This window comes from Microchirus variegatus (assembly GCF_963457635.1).
Source record: "Microchirus variegatus genome assembly, chromosome: 2".
NCBI classification, from domain to species: Eukaryota; Metazoa; Chordata; class Actinopteri; order Pleuronectiformes; family Soleidae; genus Microchirus; species Microchirus variegatus.
In genome coordinates, this window is record NC_139803.1 from 12,135,934 (window position 1) to 12,159,939 (window position 24,006).

The window sequence follows — 24,006 nt, forward strand, 5'->3', positions numbered from 1 at the left end:
CATTATCAAACGGAGCACTTTATGTGGCTGTGATGTCGACTTGAGCTGAACATTAACTTCTCCCACACTGCAGCTGCTGTCGAAATTGGCAGCTTACATCACATTGCTGTATGAGTGATCCCTTTTTGATCAAACCTCAGCGTACGAATCCAAACCGGAGACTGATTAAAACCAGCGTGACTCACCATCACAGCCATCCGACTGGCTTTGGGGCTGGGTGAGCCTGAGTCAGGCTTCCCAACCAGTGGAACGCCACTGGGAGCGGGATTAAGTGATGGCACAGAAACGCGAAAAGCAAAAAAATCTCACACACACAAACCCCCACAAGCTCTGCAATTATGGAGAGAGAGAATATCATATGTGCGAGGTTTTTGGGTTGCTGCTGGAAACCAGTAGTATCTGTCCTGCCTATCAGCTTTTTAAGCCTCTCAGATTGTGTGACTGATCAGAAATGATCTTGTGTTCAGTGTTCAAGGCTGGATTTAATGTGCCTTTTGCATGTCATGGCTTTTTATTACAGAATAATCACTTTTAGTAAGATAGAGTTACTGAGACAAATGGAATTTGTTATTTTAAATGTATGATCGGTGACAATGCTGCTGTTGAAATCTGCCTGTGTGTCTGCTTGTCCTGCACTGCCCGAGTGCACCTTTTAACTCTGTCATTGTCTCACTGCACAGGGATGTACAATTGTCTTATAGCATGTGTCTTGATTTGTTGCATTTGACTGTGACTCCTCTACCTCAGCCACCCCCAGCTCTGGCCTGCAGCCCGCTTCTTGGAATCTCTTCCCCCCCTGTGCGTGCTGGTACACACTCTTCATCCACCAAGTCCACTCACACTGCTCTCACTCACACCAGTTTTTATCGTTGTTATTATGACGTTATGATCCTTAGAGTTTTAGTCCTGGTTGTTTAGTTCTAGTCATACTTTAAACTGGGCAAAATTATAATAAGAAGAATAGAAGTCACTGCACTCTGTTGTTCCATGTGACTGATTTGCCCTCTTGTGTTTTAAAATATAAGCTGCTTTTTATTACTATTATTATTATTATTATTGCCTTTAGCAGTGACTTATACATCTCCACACAACTGAACAATAAAGACAGACTGGTGTATATGAGGAAAAAGCTTTTTATGCTATTTAAATTCCATGTGCCTCAAACAGTGAAAACCATTATATGGAGAAGTAATTACAGAATGGAAATGTGCTGAATAACTGAATGCAGACAAAGTATAAAAACTTTAGGATTATGACTTAAAAGTTCTGTCATAAAAAAAAACTGATAAATGTAATGTTTCTTCATATTGGCTGTGCTTCATTTCCATATTTTTTTTCTTATCTCACCAAGCACTTTATTGCTTTGGCATCAAAAGTATGACTTTCTATGCAAAGCATGTGAACCTCACAGTGCCACAGTTGTCTCTGTTTGCTAACTTGACGTGCTTCTCTCCCTCTGCTGATTCTCTCTCATGCCATCCATCCATCCATCCATCTGTCTGTTGATCCATTTGTCCATCGGGCCCGCGCATGCAGACTTGGAGATGGAGAGTGTAATAGAGGACAATGCATGGGTGGCCGACCCGCTAAACCACTACAGCCTAAGTTCAGGTAGACACAAAAAGCCCCTATGTGTGTGTTGCACTGCCAACCCCTAACCAAAACCTAACTCCACAACCCCTGAGTGATGCATTTGAACTGTGTGACCCTAATATGACTACTCCCTGTACTTGTCACAGTAGTAATGGTAGTTTTCAGTAGTTATAGCTCTTCACATTACCTTTGTATGATTGAAAGTAGTCTCACAATCCAGTGATGTCTGAGTGTTTGTATCTGTGACCTTTAACTTCCTGATCCACATTTTCCCCTACAATCTGTTGGTGCCCCAGAAAACATTTTGGTCCATTGGTAGTGCAGCTATTTTAGACGATGTATGAGCAATGTGAGACAAATTCCAGTTGTGAAGCCTCAAAATTGTTTGATTAAACTGGAGCCATGTCAGTTTGTGAAACCAGAAGTTGTCAAACAGCTGTCAATCACACTGGTGTCCACTCATGTGCTGTGCTTTATCATCCATTTTCCTCTAAATTGAAGAGAAGTAAGGCTCATTTTCCATAAAGCCGTTTTTCCACTTAGTAGAACAGTTCGGTTTGGTACAGTATAGTATGTATTTTTTGTGTGTGTTTCTATTAGGAATAATACCAAAATAACCAGCCTCAACCTTTCCATTCTTTGGCACCCTTCTCTTGGGCTACTAGAGTAAAATGGTCCACTATGGTCAAACTGAGCAGGAAAAAGAAGAGCTGCCAGGTGTCCTCTATTGTTGTCTGTTGTGTAGTGTTCAAGGTCATCATTTGTTGTGGGTCGCCCCTCTTCCATGTAAAAGTATTGTTCTCACCCAGGAATTTACCATTCCAAACTGTACCATACTGTACCAAACTTGAATCATACCATGATGGAATCACAGCTTCAGACCTCTATTTAAAATAAGTTATTTTTTGGGACCAGAAGAGACTCCCCTGTGGTGGGCGGTGGCTAACGTCTACATCTGTCCTACCTCCGTAGGTGTCACTTTGTAATCCGAAAAAATATACAGTGTCCGGTGTGAGGACATGTTTTTGTCCAGTGTGTGTTTTTAACTGTCCTTCTCTTGCTTTAAAAATCCTTATATGATTAGTTTTGGGGATTAGTGGTGAGAACTGCGCTTTTTGAAAACCAGGGCAAACATATCCCTGTTCTGTTTTTGTTCCGCCGCCATCCAAGGTGTATGCAAATGACTCCAGGGGTGAGCCAGGTTACTAGAGCGTTTCTCAAAGCTGCTGAATGTACCCTGTGTCTGGATGAGGGCCAGCTGTGTTTGTGTGTGCGTGTCTGTTTGGTTGAAGCCGAATGGCCGCAGCAGGGGTGCCGTGGTGCTCGGTCTCGACCGACCTTGATTTATTTAATCCTTTCACAATGAGAGTGGGGCCTGTAAACCCATCCATTGAGCGCTAAGCTTTGTCCTGCAACAGTAAGAATCTCTGTCTCCCCTCTCCATGGCGACTGAGAGAGCACATTCCTGCAGGCAGCCACACGGCATTGGAAAAAAAATATTCTTGCTCTGCTCGGATCTTCTATGCTCACCACTAACCTTTCCTGCCTCCCAGTAAAACCATGGAAATTGTTAACACGCTGCAGCGCTACCATTTAGAAGAAGGCAAAAGAAACCAGACGTTACCCATCCTTCCATACATGTTCTTTGTGATGTCTCAGGCACAAAGTCTACAGTAAAAAAAAAAAAACAATTGTCAACATCAATTAGGAAATGAATGGACTTGGAATGGTTTTTCAATAAAAAGAACTATTATCAGACTTTCATTCCTCTTCAGACAGCCCAGTAAACCTGCCAGTTACTCACCCAGATGTACGTCGCCACTCGTTCGTTGTTCTCCTCAGTTGCAGTGTAGGCCTTCATCATGTCTGGAGTCCAGAGATTTCGGCAGCTGTGAGCGTGCATGAGCCAAGACAGCTGGTTATGTGAGGCAGGGAGGAAGGAAAGTGGGGAGAGAATGTGCGAGACAGAGTAAGATTTGTCCTCCTGTTCCCGAGGATCTCCAGTCATTTCCTGGTGCTGTGAAACTATGCGAGCTCCCTTGTGTAACACTGGAGCTTCAATAAGAGGCTGCTGTTGTTGTTGTCGATCTGTTGATCGCAATGTTTGCGGCTGCATTTGTTAACCTGCTAACAACGATGTTATAAACCAGGGTTTCTCAGTCCGGGGTCCTCGGGGACCCAGTGCCCTGCATGTTTTAGATGTCGCTCAGGTGTTGGAGCAAACTGATTTACGATAAAAGAATAAAACTTTGCTCAACTTGATAACATTCTACAGTCAGGTGTTTCAGGCTGCAAGGTGAGTTCTGCTCCTTTAGGCTGAACTTGGCATTCAGCTGCAAACAACACTTGCTCATGCTTTCCTTGTCATTTGGATCCATGCAAAACAGCAACGTTATGATCACTTCATCGAACATAAAGCACCCATACTGTTGTGTGACAGCCTCAGCACTTCCTAGATGTCTGACTGTACTTTAAGTGTATTTGCTTGTCCTAATGGAGCCTCCACTTGCTGCTGTGTACTTCCCCTCTTCATGTCATGGGCCGATCATTGTTCTAATGCCAGCACTGAATATTGTGTGACAAATGAATCAGGGAAAGAACTCCTGTTGACTCAGCCCAATGCCATCTATTATAGCTTTCTTGCTTGTTTTCCTCAGCAGCTCTATTGGTGTAGGGCAAAAATAATACATTTATATGGGGAACATTCTTTACATGCTGTCCTCTGGTGCGTGTCCTGCATCTATATATGCGTTATATGCAAAACCTACATATATTATAAAGAGAAAAAGGAGATGTGTACATGTTAATGGCTCATGTGACTGATATGATGATGTGTGAAGTATTAGATTGTTACAGCTGACACATTTGTCATCTGACTGTTGGATCTGCTCAAGGTGGAGCGGATTGATTTGACTACTTTATGAAAAGAAGACGAAAGCAAGAGTTCATCTGCTCCATCCTCTTGGACTAAATCTTTGCATTTCTTTTGTAAATAGGCGACTGGGATTACGTTTTTGCAGCTTAAAGTCATCATCAGCGTCTGAGAAGTTAAAATAACTGATCATTTGCTAAATAATGACTTGAAATACAATGATCAGACATGTCCAATGATACCTAGACCAGACATACTCGAGTAGAGGAGTTGCGTGTCAAAGATGTGTCCCCTGTCCAACTTTTTTAAAAGCCTGTGAAAAGTAGAAGTGATCACATGTAGTGAAAGGAGACTGATGGCAGTCTTGTGATTCTGGGGCAACAACAAATTACCAAATGACTGTGACTTACTGTGTTATGACAACATGTCCGCTCTGGGACTGAGACTCTTCAACAAGTAATAGTGTTATTCTTGCTGGGGGCCTGAGTTGATTTTTAATTTAATACTTGCTTACAAAAAACCTCCTTGTGGAGAAAATTGTTGGACCACTGCTGAAATAGAAGTTGTCAGAGCGCGGTGTTGATATTTCCTACAGCACGTGAAGGCAGCACGGGGCTGGCTGTGGAGCTGCGCGCGCGTGTGTGTGTGCGCGCGCGCTGAGAGAACAGACACACTCCGCTCCTCCTGTCATTTATTGTTCCTCTCGTGTGTTAAAGGCAGCTTTAAAGACTCTCAGGTGAACTTTCCCCCGCCTCTGTTAACAGGTGAGCGGTTAGAGAAAAGTCTAAGCGGCGCTTTGTACTTCGGACGGTTTTTCTTTTTTTTTCTTCCTCGTCTTTTTAAATGCTGTCATTTCAGTCCAGCGCTATGGACCTAAGGTAAGAAACTGCGTCTGAATGTTGTTTTTCTGCTCAAGAGTCGAAGCGTAACATTGAATTCTGCGAGTTTCAGGAGCAATAAACTGTGAATGATGGAGTGTGGAAAATATTTGTCCTTCTCTGTATGTGTGACCGCAACTTTTTCCACTTTCTCCTTTTTTTTATTTCACAGTCTTACAAGAAGCAGATGTAGCTAGTTTAACCATATCTCAATTAGCTAGGAAGCTAAAATGGTTAAATGTTGTTATTCCTCTATTTCTCTCTGAGAGTTAGTTCAATTAGTGCTGCTTTTTGTGGTCAGATTAAAGAGATTAACGAGATTTTCCCGGATAATTAAAAGTTAAATTAATGAATAATACTCATAATATCCCTCTTATGTCGTTGAACAGACTAGAAAGCATTTGAAATTACATGTTTATTAAACACTGAAAACCTCATGGACACCATTCAAATATTAAATACTGCACCTACTAAATGTTTAATTGCAATAACACACAAAAATTAAAAACAATGTGTAAAATTGAGCTTTAGGGATTTGCTTAGAATTTGCCAAGAATACTGAAAGCATTTGAAATAGTCATGTGAAGTCCATTTGTGAAACATGTGACATGCATGTAGTCCATCATATCAAAGTTTCCCCTCATGTTACTGAAACCCAACGATGGCTGACACTTCCCTGTCTGTCCTCACTCCTCTGCTGATGTTGTGTGCTGCGGAAAACAATTAGTCATTTTGTTCCTATTATCTTTTGCACACTTAGGCGCCTGTGTCCAAACAGAGGTCAGTGTCTGCTCTGCTGTTTACTCAGCCAACGACCATCCACAAACTTGCACTGTCTCTCTTCCCCCTCCCTCCCGTTGTGTTGTCTTAGTTTGATGAGTCGCGCAAACATTATCTCTGTGGTTGTTGCCTTTCGCTCGAAAAAAAGTGTGTGTGTTGTTGGTCGTGAGCAGGAAAAACAACTGGCCTGTTGACTCATGAAGCTCATGTGGCTGTAAAACAAGGTTTACTGTGGCTACAGGAATGAATGTGAAGGACTTTGTGCCCAATAATCTCAATTATCACATTTTCCTTCAGATACAGAGTGAAAGCGTTTGCATTGACGAGATGAATATCCTCTCACCTGTTATGTGTCACCAGGGCAAATCTCTATGGCAAAGCCCATGATGTCATATCCATAAATGAACTCTTGTTCTCGCAGGATGTGGACATCGGACACAACATCATAATAATAGCCACCATCAGAGGAGGGCAATTTGAATTTCCCACTCCACTGCTTGTGTGTGTTAAGGAGGGGCCACTCGTCGTAGTGAAACGGTTGAGTTGAAGTCCCACAGAGCCACATTCATGCCTCTCCTGGTGTATTCATGGAACACTGATGCGCACAGTAGTCGTATCAAATGTCCCGGGCTGATTGGCTCTGATGGTGTCGCCGCTCGGCTTCAGTGTTGCTAAGAAGTTTCCTCTGCGTGCTTTTGAAACGCTCCTCGCTAACTGGGTGGAATGAGGTGGTCAGTGTGGAGGTGAGTGGGGGGGGAACAGTGCGTGATGTTTACCATTACGTATGCAATTGTTTCTGCTGTAATGCTTGGCCCCCTGCTTTTCATATCCCAGCCCCTCACTGGGCTCTCTGAGGGAAAAGACTCGTCATGCATATACAGTGGGTGAGTCCAGGGCTGCAGCTGAAACCGGTTAGAGTTGATTATGCAGGAACCATCTTTCTCCGTGCTGAGTTTTATATGGCCTCATCTGATCTGTTATGACAGGTACCAGCTTCAGCCACTTGGCTCTTATTTCTCTCACTGTAAATATCTCAGCCCGTATCACCTTTTCAGTGAACCCTGTGAGTCAAAGACATGTCATGAGAGTTTAGAATTTTTGCAAATATATTGTATATTCTACAGAAACCACTGTCAGCTGTTTGTATTAAAGGGTCACTCCTTGAATTTCCCACATGAAGTTCAGTTGAGGTGTCATGGTTGGCCCCACTCAGCTGAAGTTAAAGTTAAAATAGTTTTTAAAGTACTTTGTGTCTTTCAGGTGTGAAAAATATAAAATAACAACAAAAGCCTGCATGACAAACTATGGGAAGTAATATTCCAACGTTCACCATATGTTATTTGCATTTATATGAGTTTCAATTGTCAAAGGTTATTAAGAATACTAAAATAAGTGATCAATATGGAGCTAAATGGAATGGAAAAACCTCAAAATGTACAATTTTTAAGTCTTCTGTTACTTGTTGATAATGTCACCACACAGCAACTGTTTACTGTGTTGCATTCTTCTTTGTTGAATTTTTTTGGCACTGCTACGACGTGACGCTCCCGCCAGCTGACCTTCATACCCCCATGGTTTATATCCAAGCCAGGTCGGGGGGGTTTAATGTTACATACCATTTCATGGTGAGCTTAACGGCACTGTACCACTTGATAGAAACACAGAATTTGAGTGTCACCCCTGGGCAGAGTGGATTTAATGAAATGCTGTATCCTGTTGCATCATGGGAACTGTAGGATCCTTTGTCTTTCGATTCTGCTTGTTAGGACACCTTGGTCTGTGCTGTTTTAGATTTAATCTTCTTTTCTTTTTTAAATACAATCTTTGCTTGTCTCCTAACTTTGTGAACGAGCATAACTGAGTCACTGTACCCTGAAGCTCTAAATCTTGTAATTAGTGTCACAGAAAGCAGCCTCTATCAGTCCCACTCTTCTTAAATTAAATGCCTTTTAGCCCAGCTGGATTTCAGCAGTGAGTGTGTCAGCAGCCTCACTGCTGAGCATGCTTGAATAGCTGCTGGCCCTCAGGCTGTCATCTGCCCGCCAGTAGGCAGATGGGAGTCTGTGTCCGTGCTCTGGAGAGTCGTACTTGTCATTGCACTTTTCTTGTTTACGCCTTTCCCCCTGCATGATACTGTGAGCCACTTTCTTGATGCATAAACCGTGAGTAAACAAAGCCTGCCTCAGCTGTTTTGTCTCCAGTTACAGCAGTACAGAAGGAATTTCTCCCCGAGGGGTTAAACTGTAGCTCCACATTTTCCCCTGAAAAGAAACACTGGGTCTTGTTTACAGATACTGGCTCAGTGACAAACAGTTGGTGCTGAATTGCTTCATTAAAATAGCAATAGGAGTCAAACGTATGTATTTACTATGAGGAGCAAGGAGTTTACAAATTGTATCTTTTCCTTTTAAGAAAGCACTGATGTTGATATGATGATCACATGGTGTTGATTAAGTATCTTGTTGAAGTGAATGAATTGGATTTTAATCTAAAAGGAACTTATACATAATATTTACCTCTTAGCTGTTTCCAGAGCTCCATCATGATATGTTTGATAAAACACATTTAAATGAATAGAAATTTACTTTATTCCTCTCAAAAGTTCCTCTCAAAACTGTAAAAACACTGGCTGCTTCACTCAGTTTTCCAATAAGTGAACCAGAGGACATCTGGTGAAAAATGGTTTTTCAGAGACTGAATTCAGCCACAAAGCATCTTTCCAATGAGCTTATTACCTCTACTGTGGTCTTGATGTTTTCACTTAAGTCTGCTGCATGCATTTAACTTCCGTAATGTCACTTAAGCATGCAGAACAAAGCCTCTCATTCATTTTAAGTAATAGTCTCGAGCCAAGAGTGCACTCACACAGTGGCTGATTGAAATAATCGTAATAATAATATTCATATGTGTGCTTCATGATGTAGAAGTATAATCACTAAACGCAGCAGGAAAACACTGCTGAGACACTTGTTTTCCTGTTATCTCGCACAGATATGCAGCTGCGTTTTCTTTTTTTCTCTAACTGGCTTTGTTCAGTTTGTGCAGATTGAGTTTGGTGAGCTTTGACATGCATTTAGCTGCGTTTCATTCACAGCAAAACTCGGCTCGACAGCAAAAGAGCACTCGCAACTTTCAGGAGATTAGTTATCGATTTGACCAAATGTTAAATGTGTTCCTCTTATTTTTTGGCCAGAGCAGATAAATTGAATATGATGTCAGGGTCTGTGAAATGCATCAGAGAAGTGGAAAGGCTGTGATTGTGACTGTTAAAGCAGTTTTTCCGCTTCAGCCCAGAGCAGCTAAGACAGGAGAAGTTAGTGCCATCACTTTGTTATGAGGGATTTAGTGAAGTTCCAGATGTTGTGGCTGAAAGAACACAATGATCAAGATAGGTATTGCACATTTTACCACTGTCCTCAGTAGTGAACTTTAAGCTGTTTTTTTCTGGTGTTTTGATTTGTTTTCTTTTCTTGAGCGAGACCATCTGCACTGTCATTTCAAATGTTTTAGATTCCAGGAGTGTGTGGGCCCATGTGGCTGTGGGGTGCTTTGTGCTCTTTTATTGGTTTGAGATCCAGAGAGGTCGGCTGTACTGTAGAAGAGGGAATGTTGTTGTTGTTCTGAGGCGATGTGAAGGACTGCACCGCGCGTGTATCTCAAGACAAATATGTATCCGCATACTGCAGCAGTGATGAGGATCTGAGGGCAAACGTGGGACTGGGACTGAGTTGCACTTACTCCAGTAATAATGAAGTGCTTTGAGAGGCTGGTAATGACACAGATCAAGAAGCTCGTTGACATAGCAGCTGACTTGTACCAGTATGCCTACGGGCGGAATTGTTCAACAGCTGACGCCATCTCGGCTGTCATCTGTCAGTCCCTCGCACCTCTGGAGAGTAAGAACACCTATGTGAGGCTGCTCAGAATTGGCAACATCACATCCTCACCTATCATTGGTTCCCCCAAGAGCTGCGTCCTGCTCACACACGACTGCAGCTACCTTATAGTGAAGTTTGCAGACGACACTGCTGCAGTGTGGCTTATAACCAACGGTTACGACTCGGCAGGAGGTAGACAAACTGGGACTGTGGTGCAGGGAAAAACAGTCTGATCCTCAATACCAAGAAAACATTGAAGTAGGTGAGGGAGAGAGCACACAATATCCCTGCATCATCACTGTGTGGTTCTACAGCTGCAGAGAAGCAAGCACTGCTGCTGCAGCGGGTGGTTAAATCTGCCCAGAGGACTTGACTACTAGACACAGCTTTACCCTCGAACCCCCCCCTCTCTCTCAGATGTCTACACCAGCAGATGCAGAGCGCGAGCAGTCTGCATCATGAGAGACAACTGCTCACTCCACACACAAGCTGTTGGCCCTTCTCTCTCCTGTCAGGCAGGAGGCTGCGCAGCATCCGGGCAAGGACCACAAGACTGAAAAACAGCTTCTTCCCCGGATGCTGTGTTGAACTGGTCCACACTGGTGCTCCTCTATTTTAGAAACTATTGCGCTGTAAAAGCTGCTGCACTTTTTAATTATAGTGATATTGCTGTTATTTTTTGATTTGTTGGTTCTACTTTTTAGGTGCTTTATTGCAGACATAGACCTGGGTTCCATATCTAGGTACTCATGTTCCTTACATGTTGAATGCCTCAAAGCTTCATATTTGGCTCTTTAGGATCTAAACATATTAAAACAGCGATTTGAATAAATTGAAGCTTCCACCAAATTGAGTAAAAAGTGGAAGCAAAGTGGAAAAACACTCTGGAACTGCCGTCTTCCCAGCGGCTGTAAGTATGGGCGTCTCGATGAGAACAAGTGTCTGGAGGAGAGGCCAGCTCTATTGTTCCTCCCTGCAGAGAAAAAATCACATTGTTTGATTCCAGTGATGGCCTTTCCACATCTCTCAAAAGCAGAGAATACAACTGGTGTGTAGTTTAAGAAGATTACGACCCTTTCCCAGGCAAAGTGTATGATTAATGCGGGTTGGGTTTTTTTCTTTTTTGGCAAGACGAACTGAGGATACTGGTATTGGATGTTGGAGGATTCCTTTGTAGTTGCCTGGGAGGTGGTATTTAAGAACGAAGCTTTTGCTTCAAGGAAACCAGACATGCATAAAGGAAGAGTTTGCATTAGAATAAGGCTGAAATGCACAATGGGACACGTTGAGCACCTTGTATGGGGTTTCACTCCAATGCATGGATAGAGCTTGTGAAAGCTGAGCCCTTACTCACTGTAGTGAAGAAAACATGTGTGAAGAATCCTAACATGTGTCCTTCCTTCCTTCCTTCCTTCCCTCCTGTAAGTGTAGAAAACGTGTTTAAGGGTCTAACCTGTGTCCTTCCTTCTCGCTCCTCAGTGTCTAAGAAGCACGGGAAGCTGATCACCTTCTTGCGCTCCTTCATGAAGTCCAGGCCCACCAAGCAGAAGCTGAAGCAGAGGGGCATCCTCCGGGAGAGGGTGTTCGGCTGTGACCTGGGAGAACACCTGCTGAACTCTGGACATGATGGTGAGAAATACTCACATACAAACACTTCTGAAAGTATACATGTTCCCCACTTACACACCACTAACAGAGAAAAGAACCTTGAATTGTATATGTATATCTGTCTTTTATGAAGCTTAAACTTAAGTTAATTTGACTAATGGTTACCAAAGGAAATGGGAGATAACGGTTATTCTGGCTCTGTTCGAAGGCCTAATCTGTTAAGCAGCGTCCATAAAGTTTGTCACATTTGTTTCTTAAGTCTGTTTTTTTTAAAAAAAGGTTATAGTCCAGCTATAAATGTGCACAGCTATTTATGGCCTGTGTGCAGTGACTTCCTGCATTCTCTACCTGTTGCCTAGCGAACTGAAAACTGTAGGAAGTGGCCGTGGACAACAACTTTTCCCCCCAGCTATAACTAGATGTATTTATGATGCTAATCTGCTGGATTAAAAGTGCCACAGCTTACAATTGTTGTTTACCATTGTGATCCTTGAGGCTCAAATGCAAATTAAATTGGTTCTCTCGCCTCAACGAGTCTGCTGACCTTTTACCCCGTTAGATTTTTAGCGCAAATAAATCACACAGCTCTACATGAATATTTATGACACAGCATATCGGCTCATTCTGGTTGTAATTAGGACGATTGTGGGGGCAGAAGTCTACAATAATCAGTTTCAGCGTTCTCTCAGCAGCGTGGTGTCTGAATGTCAGGTGAAGCTGATGTGATGGTATTGGTCACAAAGCAGGAGAATCATGTTAATTTTGACTTTATCTTGAAAACTTGATTCATGTTCCTGGATCATCCGAGTCGTGGCAGCGCATTACTTCACTGTCACTGTCACACTAAGTGTGGTCCATCTCATTTGTTCCGCATAAAAGTCACACCTTCAGTGGAGAAGGAATCGATCTTGGACCTTTTGTACAAACCTGCTTCACCTTCACACGCAGGGATGAGACACTCTGTAGTGGGGGTCAAACAGAGCTGTGATGTTGTGAAGGGAGAAAAACACAATTAATGATCACCAGCAGCCAACTCCTTTTTGCTCAACACTCCTTTACTGCCACATACTCTGCCACCATTCAAAGATATTGAGAAGACTTGACTGTAATTCAACTATACAATGTCCCCTTCCCCCCAAAAAACTAATTTTGATTCACCAAATTTGGATCATTGTCCAAATCTGCACCAAATTGAATTTGTTTAGTAGATATCACCACTCTACATATGCCTTATTAGTTATACAGTAAATGCATTATTTCTTCAGAATTTAAGCAAAATGAAGGAATGTACATACTGTACATGTGATGCATTCACCCACTTCTGCTCAAAAAATGAGGTTCAGTTGTTTTTGAGTCGTCCTGCTGAAAAGTGACAGGAAAAACAACTGACAGTGAAAACATAATAATGACGATCTGCAGTGTGCGAATAGACAATCAACACTCTGTTGACAGTGTTGCAGGCAGACGCGGACAACCTGTCGTTAGAGAGGTGGCGTTTCACTGGTAAACTTGCGTTTAACTCTGTGTATGTGAAGGTTCTCACTTTTAATTTGTGCATGATGTACTAAAAAACATGTGCTTTAAGTGATTATGCGAAGTTATTTAGTTAGTAAATAGATGGCTACATGTTTTTCCACACAAAACAAATATTACATTTATAAATCCACATTAAAACATCATGTATCAATCATGCTAATGTGCCTGCAGTCTGTGGGACAGATGTTGCTCCATTTCCTTGCAGAAATTCCATCTTAACATGCTTGTGTGTTTCAGATTTTTTTTATTAAATGATTTATTTCTTTTGATTGCAGTACAAGAAGTTTGTTTTTGATGTGTTAAATTGTAGGCTAGCAAGTGAATTATTTCCCCGCTGTGTTTAATTACTATAGCTGTACCAGCATTGTCACATCCAAGCTGTAGAGTTTGTGTCAGGTGCTTTTTTTCCCCCCCAAAGCCTGTTTCATAACCAGTTTCAGACTCATTCTTAGCGACTGAATAGTAATAATGTTCTAATATGACACCTTTGTCAGTAAGAGGAGGCAGCAGCCAAACATCAGTAACCTACATGTTTCCACTTTCAGTCAGTCTGAACGCTCTGAGGTGAATTCTATTTCAAAAGGGGTAAAAAAAAAATGTCACAACATCAGCTTCTGTTTCTACTCGTGGGGGAAAATGTTATTTTACACCAACATTTTGAAGAATCTTCTACGTGAGCATTTATCTATTTAGCCTCTCTCGCAGCCTAGTCTGGAATTCATCTGAACAGCTGCTTCAGTGAGTGTCCCACTCTCTGTCATCATCTGAATGATGTGCGAGCGGTGGGAGGCCTGGGAACCTCCTCACGCACACACTTGCCATCCTTATCGCACATGGAGAAAGAACCATGCCTCCGTGATTCATGGTTGCAGAAAGAAGCTCTGTGTTTTTTCTGTTGTTGTGGGTTTTTTTTGTCTTCCCGTCTTTAATACACAAACACTGCCATTGTGCTTTGACGCTGACTCACAGATAACAAGACATCTCAATGTTTTGTTTGCGTAGAAAATAGATAAACTTGCCAACAGCGACGATATATTAATAGCTCTTGAATATTTCTCTCCACAGTACGAGGTTTAAAGGTTTCTGCCCTCGGCTTAGAAAAGGCTTTCCTCCCACCGAAAGCATAAAACGTGTATTCATACTCGGTGTGTTCCCTCCAAGAAGTGTTTACGTGACGACACATGGTTTCTCTCTCTTCACAGTTCCCCAGGTCCTCAAGAGCTGCACCGAGTTCATCGAGAAACACGGTGTGGTGGACGGCATCTACCGACTCTCGGGAATCGCCTCGAATATCCAGAAACTGCGGTAAGAGACGCTTTTTCCACATCGATAGCTTTGACTAAATTAGCTTTTACATGTCCACGTTGTTGGATAAGGGAAGATGGTGCCATGTAATAGTGTTAGTTCTCGTGTTTCAATTTCCCTGATTATCTCTTTCTAGGTCAACTGTAATTATTGCTGCCAGCTCGCGCCAATATTTACAACTAATTTGTTAGCTTTCAGAAGACACCAAGACCAGTTTAATTTAAATTTTACAGCCTGTGATTAGATTAATTTTAAATGTAGCCTCATGTTTCCTCTGTCTTACACTATTGCTGTTGCTTTGTTAATTGCTTTATTTAATACTTTTACTGTGACAAGATGAATTTATTCATCACTGCTGAATGCTCTCTGGAGATGGGGCTTTGTTAGATGTTGATGTGATTTTTGTAATTTAACTGAATTGAATTGAATTAAACCCTTTGTTAGTAAAAAGGTCACTGAGTTGACTTTGTCTTTGTCCTTTTCCTCTTTCTAAAGGCACGAGTTTGACTCTGAGCAGATCCCTGACCTGACCAAAGATGTTTACATCCAGGACATCCACTGTGTGGGCTCGCTGTGTAAGCTCTACTTCAGAGAGCTGCCCAACCCCCTGCTCACCTACCAGCTCTATGAGAAATTCTCTGTAAGCAAAACCCACGGCAGAACTAAACACTCTCTGTGTGTGTCCCTGCAAGTCTGTGAATGTTCAGCGCACGTGACTTTATCGGCCGTGTACGCAGTCGCCCCAAAGGACGCTGATTGCAGAATGACGTATTGATTGCAAGACTGTAGCGGAGAAAGTAAATTCCCTTCGAGTTATTCTGCACATTTATCTTCACTGAGTTTGCTGACACTTCTGCTAATGTGAACGCATTATACTTGACACACCCTGTCATTACAAATGAAGCAAACCACTCTGTGTGTGTGAGACTTGGAATAAAAAAAACCTTCAGGTCTGTCCCTGAGGATGAAGTAAATGTTTGGTAGTTGTTATGGCAACTGAGGGGGGGAGCAGAGGCTGTGTGAACCAAGAATGATGAGAGAACTTCCTGTTAATACAGAGACACATCACCCCTCTTCCTATCTCCCCGTCACTCGCTTTGTTTTGACTCTACAGGACGCCGTATCGGCTGCGACGGATGAGGAACGACTCATCAAAATCCATGATGTCATCCAGCAGCTTCCTCCACCGCATTACAGGTCAGTGTGGAGGCACACTGCCCCCTGCTGGCGGGCTTAGTAAACAGCAGATTACAGATGTGCATGTTTGTTAGTGTTCATATCAAGGGCTTTTGTGATGTCACACTGCATTCAATAGAATCATTTAACAGGTCCCAGATGACTTTTACATAGCTGGCGATGAATAAACATTTTCTCGTCCCTTTGTAAAAGTGAATTAATGCAAATTCCCTTGAGCACACTGAAGGAACTGTACTGCTGATGCTCTATAGAAGTCGCTCTATCAATCATGGCAAGTGTACACATCAGGATTGGGAATCCATTTAATCTGAATTACATGAATACTTGATTTCCAGGACCCTCGAGTTCCTCATGAGACACCTTTCCCACCTGGCAGCTTTCAGCTACATCACCAACATGCACAGCAAGAACCTGGCCATTGTTTGGGCTCCTAACCTGCTGAGGTGAGAACGTCTGACTCCCTGTTCCCTGCTCGTTAAAGGTCCAAAAGTGTGCAAAAATGAATGACATCTAACTGTGACACTGCAGTTTGTAACAAACCAAAGACTTAAATACACTCACACCTTCCTTTCCCAAGTGCTTCAAGGAATTATTGTGGTCCTCACATATACCAGAATGGGTGTCATTTCCTTCTTTTCGTTATGACTGATTTGTCCATTCAGGCTGCTGTAGAAACACGGTGGCACAAGATGGTAGCCTATGTCAAGCAACACTTGCTCAGTGTACAATTAAAATTAGAATTCTATGAAAACCAAGTTCTTTTTTTTAATTATTTAAAGCAAATGTAAACCTAAAGAAAATACAATTTAAATTCTGTTTCTACCATTAAACCTTACTAAATGTTAAACTCTAGAGCTTGAATATTTATAAGTTCTTCCTATTCGGCCTTGACTCAGCTGTGATAATGGGGCCCTGTGCAGCTCAAACGTCCTTCTTTAAATGATTCATTCCGTCTGAGTGGAAGAATCAAAGTGCTCGCACAGTATCAAATGCAGAAATGATTTTACTTTGATTATAATTACAAAAGGCAGACTTTGTTTTAGTGTGTCATGATTAAATCAGAGCAAACTTAACCTCTTTCCTTTTTACTCTTCTGTGTTTTCTCATCTCAGATCAAAACAGATTGAGTCTGCGTGCTTCAGCGGTACAGCAGCTTTCATGGAAGTCAGAATTCAGTCTGTGGTGGTGGAGTTCATCCTCAACCATGTGGACGTTCTCTTCAGCACTAAACTCAGTTCACTAATACGAGAGGGAGCAGGTACGTACACACCTACACACATGGACATTTCACTACCCAATACTACTTCACTTTTAACATTCATTGCTCTACTCCTTCTTGCCCTCTACATTTTCAGGTCACAACTCATTATCGCGGCCCAAGTCCCTGCTGATTTCATCGCCCTCCACAAAACTTTTGAGTCTGGAGGAAGCCCAGGCGAGGACACAGGCTCAAATCAACTCTCCAGTCACAGAAGACAGCAAGTACATCGAGGTGGGCGAAGGTCCAGCCGCCCTGCAGGGCAAGTTCCACACCGTCATTGAGTTTCCCACCGAGAGGTTTGTGAAGTCTTCATAAGACCGACTTTATATAAATTTTACAATGTAATATAGTAATGAATATTCATACGATTGCAATGTCTGCTGATTTTACTGCTGGAATGTGTCTCCCCCTGCTGGTTGCTTTGGTACTGCAGGAGAACTCTAACTACAGGTTACAGTTCTGCAGTTGTATTAAAAACTGTTTTTACATACAAAGACATTTACAAAGCTGTGATGTACTGTTACATTGCTGATAGTCATTCTGTAATTTATAACTAACTGTCACCACTAATAACCATAGGAAGAGGCCTCCGATTAAATCCAAGAAGTCTCCTGTTGGTAGCTGGCGTTCTTTCTTCAACCTGGGCAAGTCTTCCTCCATGTCAAAGCGCAAGCTCCACCGCAACCCCAGTGAGCCCAATGAACTCAAAGCTATGGCTCTCGCTGGTGAGTCCTCACTCCACAAGTGATATTAGTTAATTTAGTTACTGTAAAATCAATGCTAAAAACCCCTGTCAATCATGATGTTCCCAGGAGGAAGAGGAGACACAGCAACGTTACGATCGGCCAAAAGTGAAGAGTCTCTGAGTTCCCTGCATAATGTTGAAGGTAATCAAATGTTTCCACTTCACTTTGGCTCAAAGTAAAGGAGTTCAGATAATTTATGCGGTCCATAATGTGCTGCTCCACTGTGACATTAGGGCTGTCACTTTTTCTGAAAATCCAGTTCAGACTAATATTACGTGACATGCTGTTCCTTCCAAGATATTTGGATGTTCCCCCGCCCCTTGCCCTTGCACATAAATGTGATGACATTATTTATCATTACATGTACGATTAGTCACACAAGATTGATCACTTGTTGCACTGTCAGTTATGCTTCTCCTGCAGCTTCACTCAGGTTTAACCAAAAGCTATGGTGTAGAACCTGTAATACTTAGTTTGTTTAAGACTTGCTTGTGTCCTTCATTTTGACAAACTTAAGGTTAAGAAATGTCGTTTCTTAAGAAGTGAATACTCTCTGATTTAAATGTTTTTTTCCTTTCTCAGGAGAGTCCAAAGTCTACCGTCCTCGGAGGCCGCGTTCGAGCAGCGACGCCCTTTCAGCTTCCTTTAACGGAGAGCTGCTGGACACCCGGCAGCACTGCAACTCTTACGACAACCTGGATGCCACAGAGGAAAGCGACGCAGACGATGGGCCCATCTGTGTGCCTGCTCTCATTTCGCCGCCTCGCTCGTCAGGTGAAGAGGTGGACCTCAGCCCGCCAGACATCGGCATGGCCTCCTTGGACTTTGACCCCATGTCTTTCCAGTGCAGTCTCCCCGACACGTCCTACGCCTTCCCCCTAGATGACTCGCCAGGAGGTGCCAAGGCCTCCACGTTAAAAAGGAGCCCTGGCAGCGTTTGTGGCAAGACAAACGGCTCTGACATTCCCACCTCCTTCTTGGGCTGCTTACCCTCGCCCTTGGTGTCCACAGACCTCAGATCAGCTGCTGGAGCAAATACAGAAAACAAGAAATTGACCACTTCCTATTCATTCACCGATAAACCCACACAGGCAGTGTCACCTATTAAATGTGGAAAGGCTGTCAGTATGACACCTTTTGCCACTTCAGAGCTTTTCTTGACGGATATGCTTGACAAGAATGCAGCCGGACATGCTGTCACTCCACACCCGTTACCACCTCCTGTAAGACCCAAGGACTCTCCTCCCCTGATGGGCAGTGTGCTGCTCCGAGCAGCCGAGCTGTCACTTGGTGAAGCTTTCCAAAAGGAGCTGCACTCGAAGCTGGCGGCCTTTGACAGCGCAGACAGCCACGAGCTGAGGGGAGAGGACAGCCTGCAGCAGGCACCAGCTGCCAGTCGCCAAGAGCTCCAAGGTAAGGAGGAAACGATGATTCTTCTTAAAGTGTACTTTTTGGCATGTATCTAAGTAATAATAACATATAAATTGTTTCAGTTTAGATTTAGTCAGATAGGTTTCAATGATTACATCAATAATAAAAAGTTTTTACAGTATGCCTGACTTAATTTTTCCCTCTTTTCCACTCGAAGCACCATAGACCTGCTTGCTTGCTGTCATTTCTTCACTTTACCTACTGTTCTTTTGCTGAACAATTCTTCAACCACAGATCCTTTGTGTTTTTTGCCCCTGATAGGAGTCGTAGCTCTGGACTCTACAATGGACCTCACCCCTCATTCCCTCATCTCTTCGGCTCCCTCCTCTGCCCCTCCTCCTCCCCCTCCTAAAAACGCTGCCCGCATGTTGGCCCTGGCCCTCGCCGAGTCTGCCCAGCAGGTCTCCATCCAGTCGCAGTTACGGTCCTCCGAGCCTCCGACTCCTGTATCCTCTGTGCAGTCGCAGGACGCCTCTGACTTCCACGACACGTCGCATCCACTCGCATCACATTTCCAGACTCCCTTTGAGGAGAAAGCTGAGCATTCTAGTCCCTTGTCTCAACACACCAACTCCACAGCTGTCACCATAGCCTCATCATATCCCTCCACTTCCAGTCCTTCAATTAAACAGCAGCAGCAGCCAGAGTTACCAAGCACGGTCAACAAGGCTGCAGAAAGCGCCCCGTCCTCGAGAAGTCCACCTGAAACACAGCCACGTAAAGGTTCTACCCCACCAGACACTCCTCTGTACAAGTTTGCTCCAATCTCTAGTTCAGTCAGTCCGACTTCTCCAACCAGGAAAAGTCCAGAGAGGCATCAGACTGTTGCAGGGCAGGTGCCAGTCCATACCAGCTCCTCTACAGCTGCATCCACTCCCAGCGTCAGCTGTAAAGACACTGTAGTCACACAGCCTGGCCCTGAGGTAAGTGTCATGTCCTCTGTACTTGTATATTATTAAGCATCATTTTAAGTAGACTTTGCCTCCTGGAAGCATTATCTAAATACATACACTACGTAGTATATAATGTATGCAGAAAAACATTAGTGAGTAAGCTGTATCTCTGTATCTGACTACTAAGGGAATGAGAAATTGATTTGCTGTGTTTTATTCAGGTTAAATCGGAGGACTCTTCGCTGCCCGCAGTCTTTCCAAAACCACCAGAGCAGCCACCTCCGACAGCTCAAAAGCCTAAAAGGCAGGCCGTTCCTGTGCCCCAGCCTCGGAAACAGCCTCATCTGCCGACACCTGCTCAACCTCAGGCACAGCCTCAGACACAAGTCCATCCCCAGCCTCAGACGCTCTTGAAGGCCAGTGCAAGAGTGGCCCCCACTTCCGCTGAGCCTCTTGAGAAGCCCTGGGAGGCCATTAAGCCAGTGCAGCCTTGTACAGAGTCTGCGAGATACCATGACTCACATGGGCCCAAACCTCCAGCCCCTCCTGTTCGCACAATTGAGAGCAAACTAGCCACAGCAGCCCTCAGCCAAAGTGAAGCCTCTTATCACATCGCGGATGAAGGCCTGGCACCTGGCCATATGGACGATTCTCTGCCTCATCCTGTCTCTCCTCCTCCTCATAAATCTTCCATGCACCAGCCAGCATACCTGTACCATCCTAAAGGAGAGGCAGTGTTTATTGAACCTCCAGGAGCTGCTTACTACCACCAGAAGCCTGTTACTCCAGGCCAGCAGTCCATGCCACACCACTACCGACCAGACAGTGTCCCCCCACACCTCGCCTATGTGTCCAAGTCTGAGCCTCAGATTCCTTACAGTGCCAGATTAGACAACAGATACAGCACTTTAGGCCCAAGGTCATACCACCACTCCATTAAATCCAGAGGAAACTCCCGCAGTGTGTTTGTGTCTCCAGGACCAGGGCATCCAGGTTACAGCCACGACAGACCCCAAGGCTACCCCACCATCCGCAGAGTGCACTCACTCCATGTTCCTTCCACTATTCGCTCAGTGCCCATTCAAAGAACAGAGGTTCCTCCAGATGACGACATGTTCTTCTACCACAGACCCGTTTATCAGTGCAAAGCCTACCAGCAGCCCAATCTGCAGTCCTCACAGACAGACTACCACGTCACACAGCTGCAGCCTTACTTTGAGAATGGGCGGGTCCAATACCGATACAGTCCGTACTCTGGCTCGGGCCCATTGGAGGCACCGTTCTATGATATTGATCCTTACGGCACGATCCGAATCCGCCACTTCCATTCCCATGGCAGCCGAGATCCTGGAGCTGCTGCTGCTGGTCGATCAGGTGAAAAGGCTACTGGGTACCACTACCTCGCTCGCCATGTTCTCCCTCCTGGTAAGGAGCACAGCTTTGTGAGCAGGGATATGCCCCCTAGCCATGGGGCCAAGGAAGCTGCTGCTTACCTCTCATGGGACCCAGAGGAGTTGGAAAGGCTACGTATGCACTCCATCCGCAGGGAGAGCAGGGCAAGACAAAGGATTAAAGGCCCTGTCCTTTCTCAGTATGACAATGTTGGCTTGTTCGCACCAGCAGATATATCTGGTTATGAAACATTACACCTGCGTAGTAAATCTGACCCCGGTAAAGCTGTGCTGGTTGTAGCCGAGAGCAAAGATGGACACTACCTCCCCAGACATATGGTGTCAGACCCCGATGTTCTCATGTACATGGAGACTGACAAGCATATCCAGGGCGGTGTAGCGGGCGACAAGTCAGATGGACTTTCCAAGCATAGCAGTTCCAAAAAAGGCCAATCGTCTCACTCCCTTCCTGCAACTCTGAGCCACAGTCTCTCCCATCAGGAGAGCGGCCGATACGAGGCCAAGTACGAGACTGGAGACGAGAAGCTGGGCGGAGACTGCGGCAGGTCCAAACACTGGCAGCAAGAGTATTCCAACAAGAGGAACGTCCAGCCACGGTACGAGTGTCCTGATTCTGAACACTACCAGAGTAAAGGGAAAACATCAAGCGGCTACCACAGCACAGACGACCAACCGTCGGCTCCCAGGGAACAACTCGCCCGCTCCAAACCAGAGAGATCGCACAGTGTCCGCGAGCAGCAGCACTACAGCCAGAGCAAAGTGGACAGAGACTACTCGTATCAGACACACAACACGAATACTACACAGTCCCACTACGATAACTTAGACGATTACCACCCAGTACCTCAACCTCAGGCCCCTGTCCAAAAACGTGGAGGCTCGGGCTCCTATCCTGCGCCAGGATTCACAGTGAGCCAAAACAACAGAGCGTACTCCACAGCACTGGGCCAGGGAGCCTTTATCCAGACTGAGCTGGCCATGCAGAGGCCAGAGACAGAGATACGTACTGAATGAAGCATTTAGAGGAGAAACATGTGAATTTATCTTTAGCTGTGTTGAAGAGAGACTAATGAGCTACGGTTGAGCAGCCTCTGCAGGACAGTGGACTGTCGTATCACCAATATTTTTGCTCCTGTATATTTTTAATGAATTGTAAGACTTTTTACAGAAAGTCCTGAATGTACCTGAAATGACTGTTCCAAGAGGTCATATTATTGATTGATTGAGACGTTAACTAGTCATAAATGTATATGATATGAAAGACTGAAGGTACTTTCAACAGAAACCACAAAAATGTCAAATACAGCATATATATACATATATATGTATATATACACTGTATATAAATATATATGAAATAGAATCTGTAGTAAAAAGGGATTTTTAGTTGTATTTTTTGTTAGGCGTGGCGCTGGGTATGAGGATCATCTGGGGATTAAGGTTTGCATTTTAGAAATGCATGCACTCTCTATCTCTTACAGAACACTTCTGTGTAGTTCACTATCCATTACGTTCTTTTTTTTGGATGTTACAGCACAAGTTATTAAAACAGGAAACAGGTCACCGCCCCCTCTGCTAATATGTACATGTGTCTGTGACACGGTGTGTCCATGTTTGTCTACGAGATTCCAACCGAGTGTGGGCTTGATGAGGATCTGCAGTGGTGGGTTACTTTCAGTTAATATAGTGGTTATCATTCTCTTTCTTTTCCTCTGTGACTGTGCCATTTTTATGTAACTTTGCTATAAACAGATTTCAGTGACTTCTAATGGAATGTTTTGGTTAATTGTCTGTTCTTCAGCAGAAGAGGGACCAAATCACTTGGCACAGTTGTTGCACATTAATGGGATAAAGAGGGGGTGATGGATGGATGTGTGGTGTAGCCTTAGATGTGTAAGAGGTTGTTTTTTTTTATTTCCCTCTTTTCATGACATTCAAGGTACTTTCATAAACTGAACTTAACAGAACACGTGACAACGACGCTCGTGTCAAAACGATATGGTGAGAAAACACGTTGCCGCTGCTTTGCAAGGAAAAGAACTTGGTGACGAGCCTTAAATTTTATTCCTACAGACCCTATTGTGTTTTCTGCCATTGTCATACAAACCCGTCATACTGCACAAACATAGTGACAGCTAGATTTAGGATCACTGTAGATGACTCTTGGTAGTTCAGCGCTGACAAGTGATCTGCTGGGTTATTTCGTTTTCTATCGCCTCACTGGTTCTGAATTTAAAACAGTTACAATGATTTTTTTTTTTTTTTTAAAGATATTTGGGTCCATTTTTTTCTAGATGGAGATTAATACATAGTACATTCATCTGGTATTATACTACATGCCCTTTAGGTTCATCTCATCATAATGGAAAAATTACAATATGTTTGAAATGTCTAAATCCAGGTCGTACTCTGTAACCGTTTGACTTCTATATTGCTTGCAGGTTTTGCTCCTCTTGCCTTATCTAAAGCCTCTTCTTTTTCAGATGGGGTGTTAAAAGTAAGGCTATGTGTACTTGAATGTGAAAACACTCTTGTCCCAAACTAGAGGTATCTATCTAAGTTAGATATGAAATAAATAAAACTGTTCAGGAATTGCTGTAATCCACGTGTTTTAAT

At 43.7% G+C, this 24,006-nt stretch overlaps 1 protein-coding gene across 1 annotated transcript in view; it reads left to right on the top strand.

Moving 5' to 3' along the window:
* Positions 1-23,802, top strand: part of arhgap32b (Rho GTPase activating protein 32b) — a gene marked incomplete at its 5' end in the record, with an annotated part of 74,219 nt that extends 50,417 nt beyond the window's left edge. The window contains 14 exons of the mRNA XM_083910538.1: positions 748-798; positions 1,537-1,611; positions 11,481-11,630; positions 14,348-14,450; positions 14,946-15,090; positions 15,565-15,647; positions 15,983-16,090; positions 16,760-16,905; positions 17,003-17,204; positions 17,488-17,633; positions 17,721-17,795; positions 18,237-19,067; positions 19,347-20,008; positions 20,200-23,802. Coding sequence (XP_083766664.1) covers positions 748-798; positions 1,537-1,611; positions 11,481-11,630; positions 14,348-14,450; positions 14,946-15,090; positions 15,565-15,647; positions 15,983-16,090; positions 16,760-16,905; positions 17,003-17,204; positions 17,488-17,633; positions 17,721-17,795; positions 18,237-19,067; positions 19,347-20,008; positions 20,200-22,404 — 4,982 coding nt within the window. The 3' untranslated portion in view covers positions 22,405-23,802. The remainder of the gene's footprint in view (positions 1-747; positions 799-1,536; positions 1,612-11,480; positions 11,631-14,347; positions 14,451-14,945; positions 15,091-15,564; positions 15,648-15,982; positions 16,091-16,759; positions 16,906-17,002; positions 17,205-17,487; positions 17,634-17,720; positions 17,796-18,236; positions 19,068-19,346; positions 20,009-20,199) is intronic.
* Between the last annotated feature and the right edge of the window lie 204 nt (positions 23,803-24,006).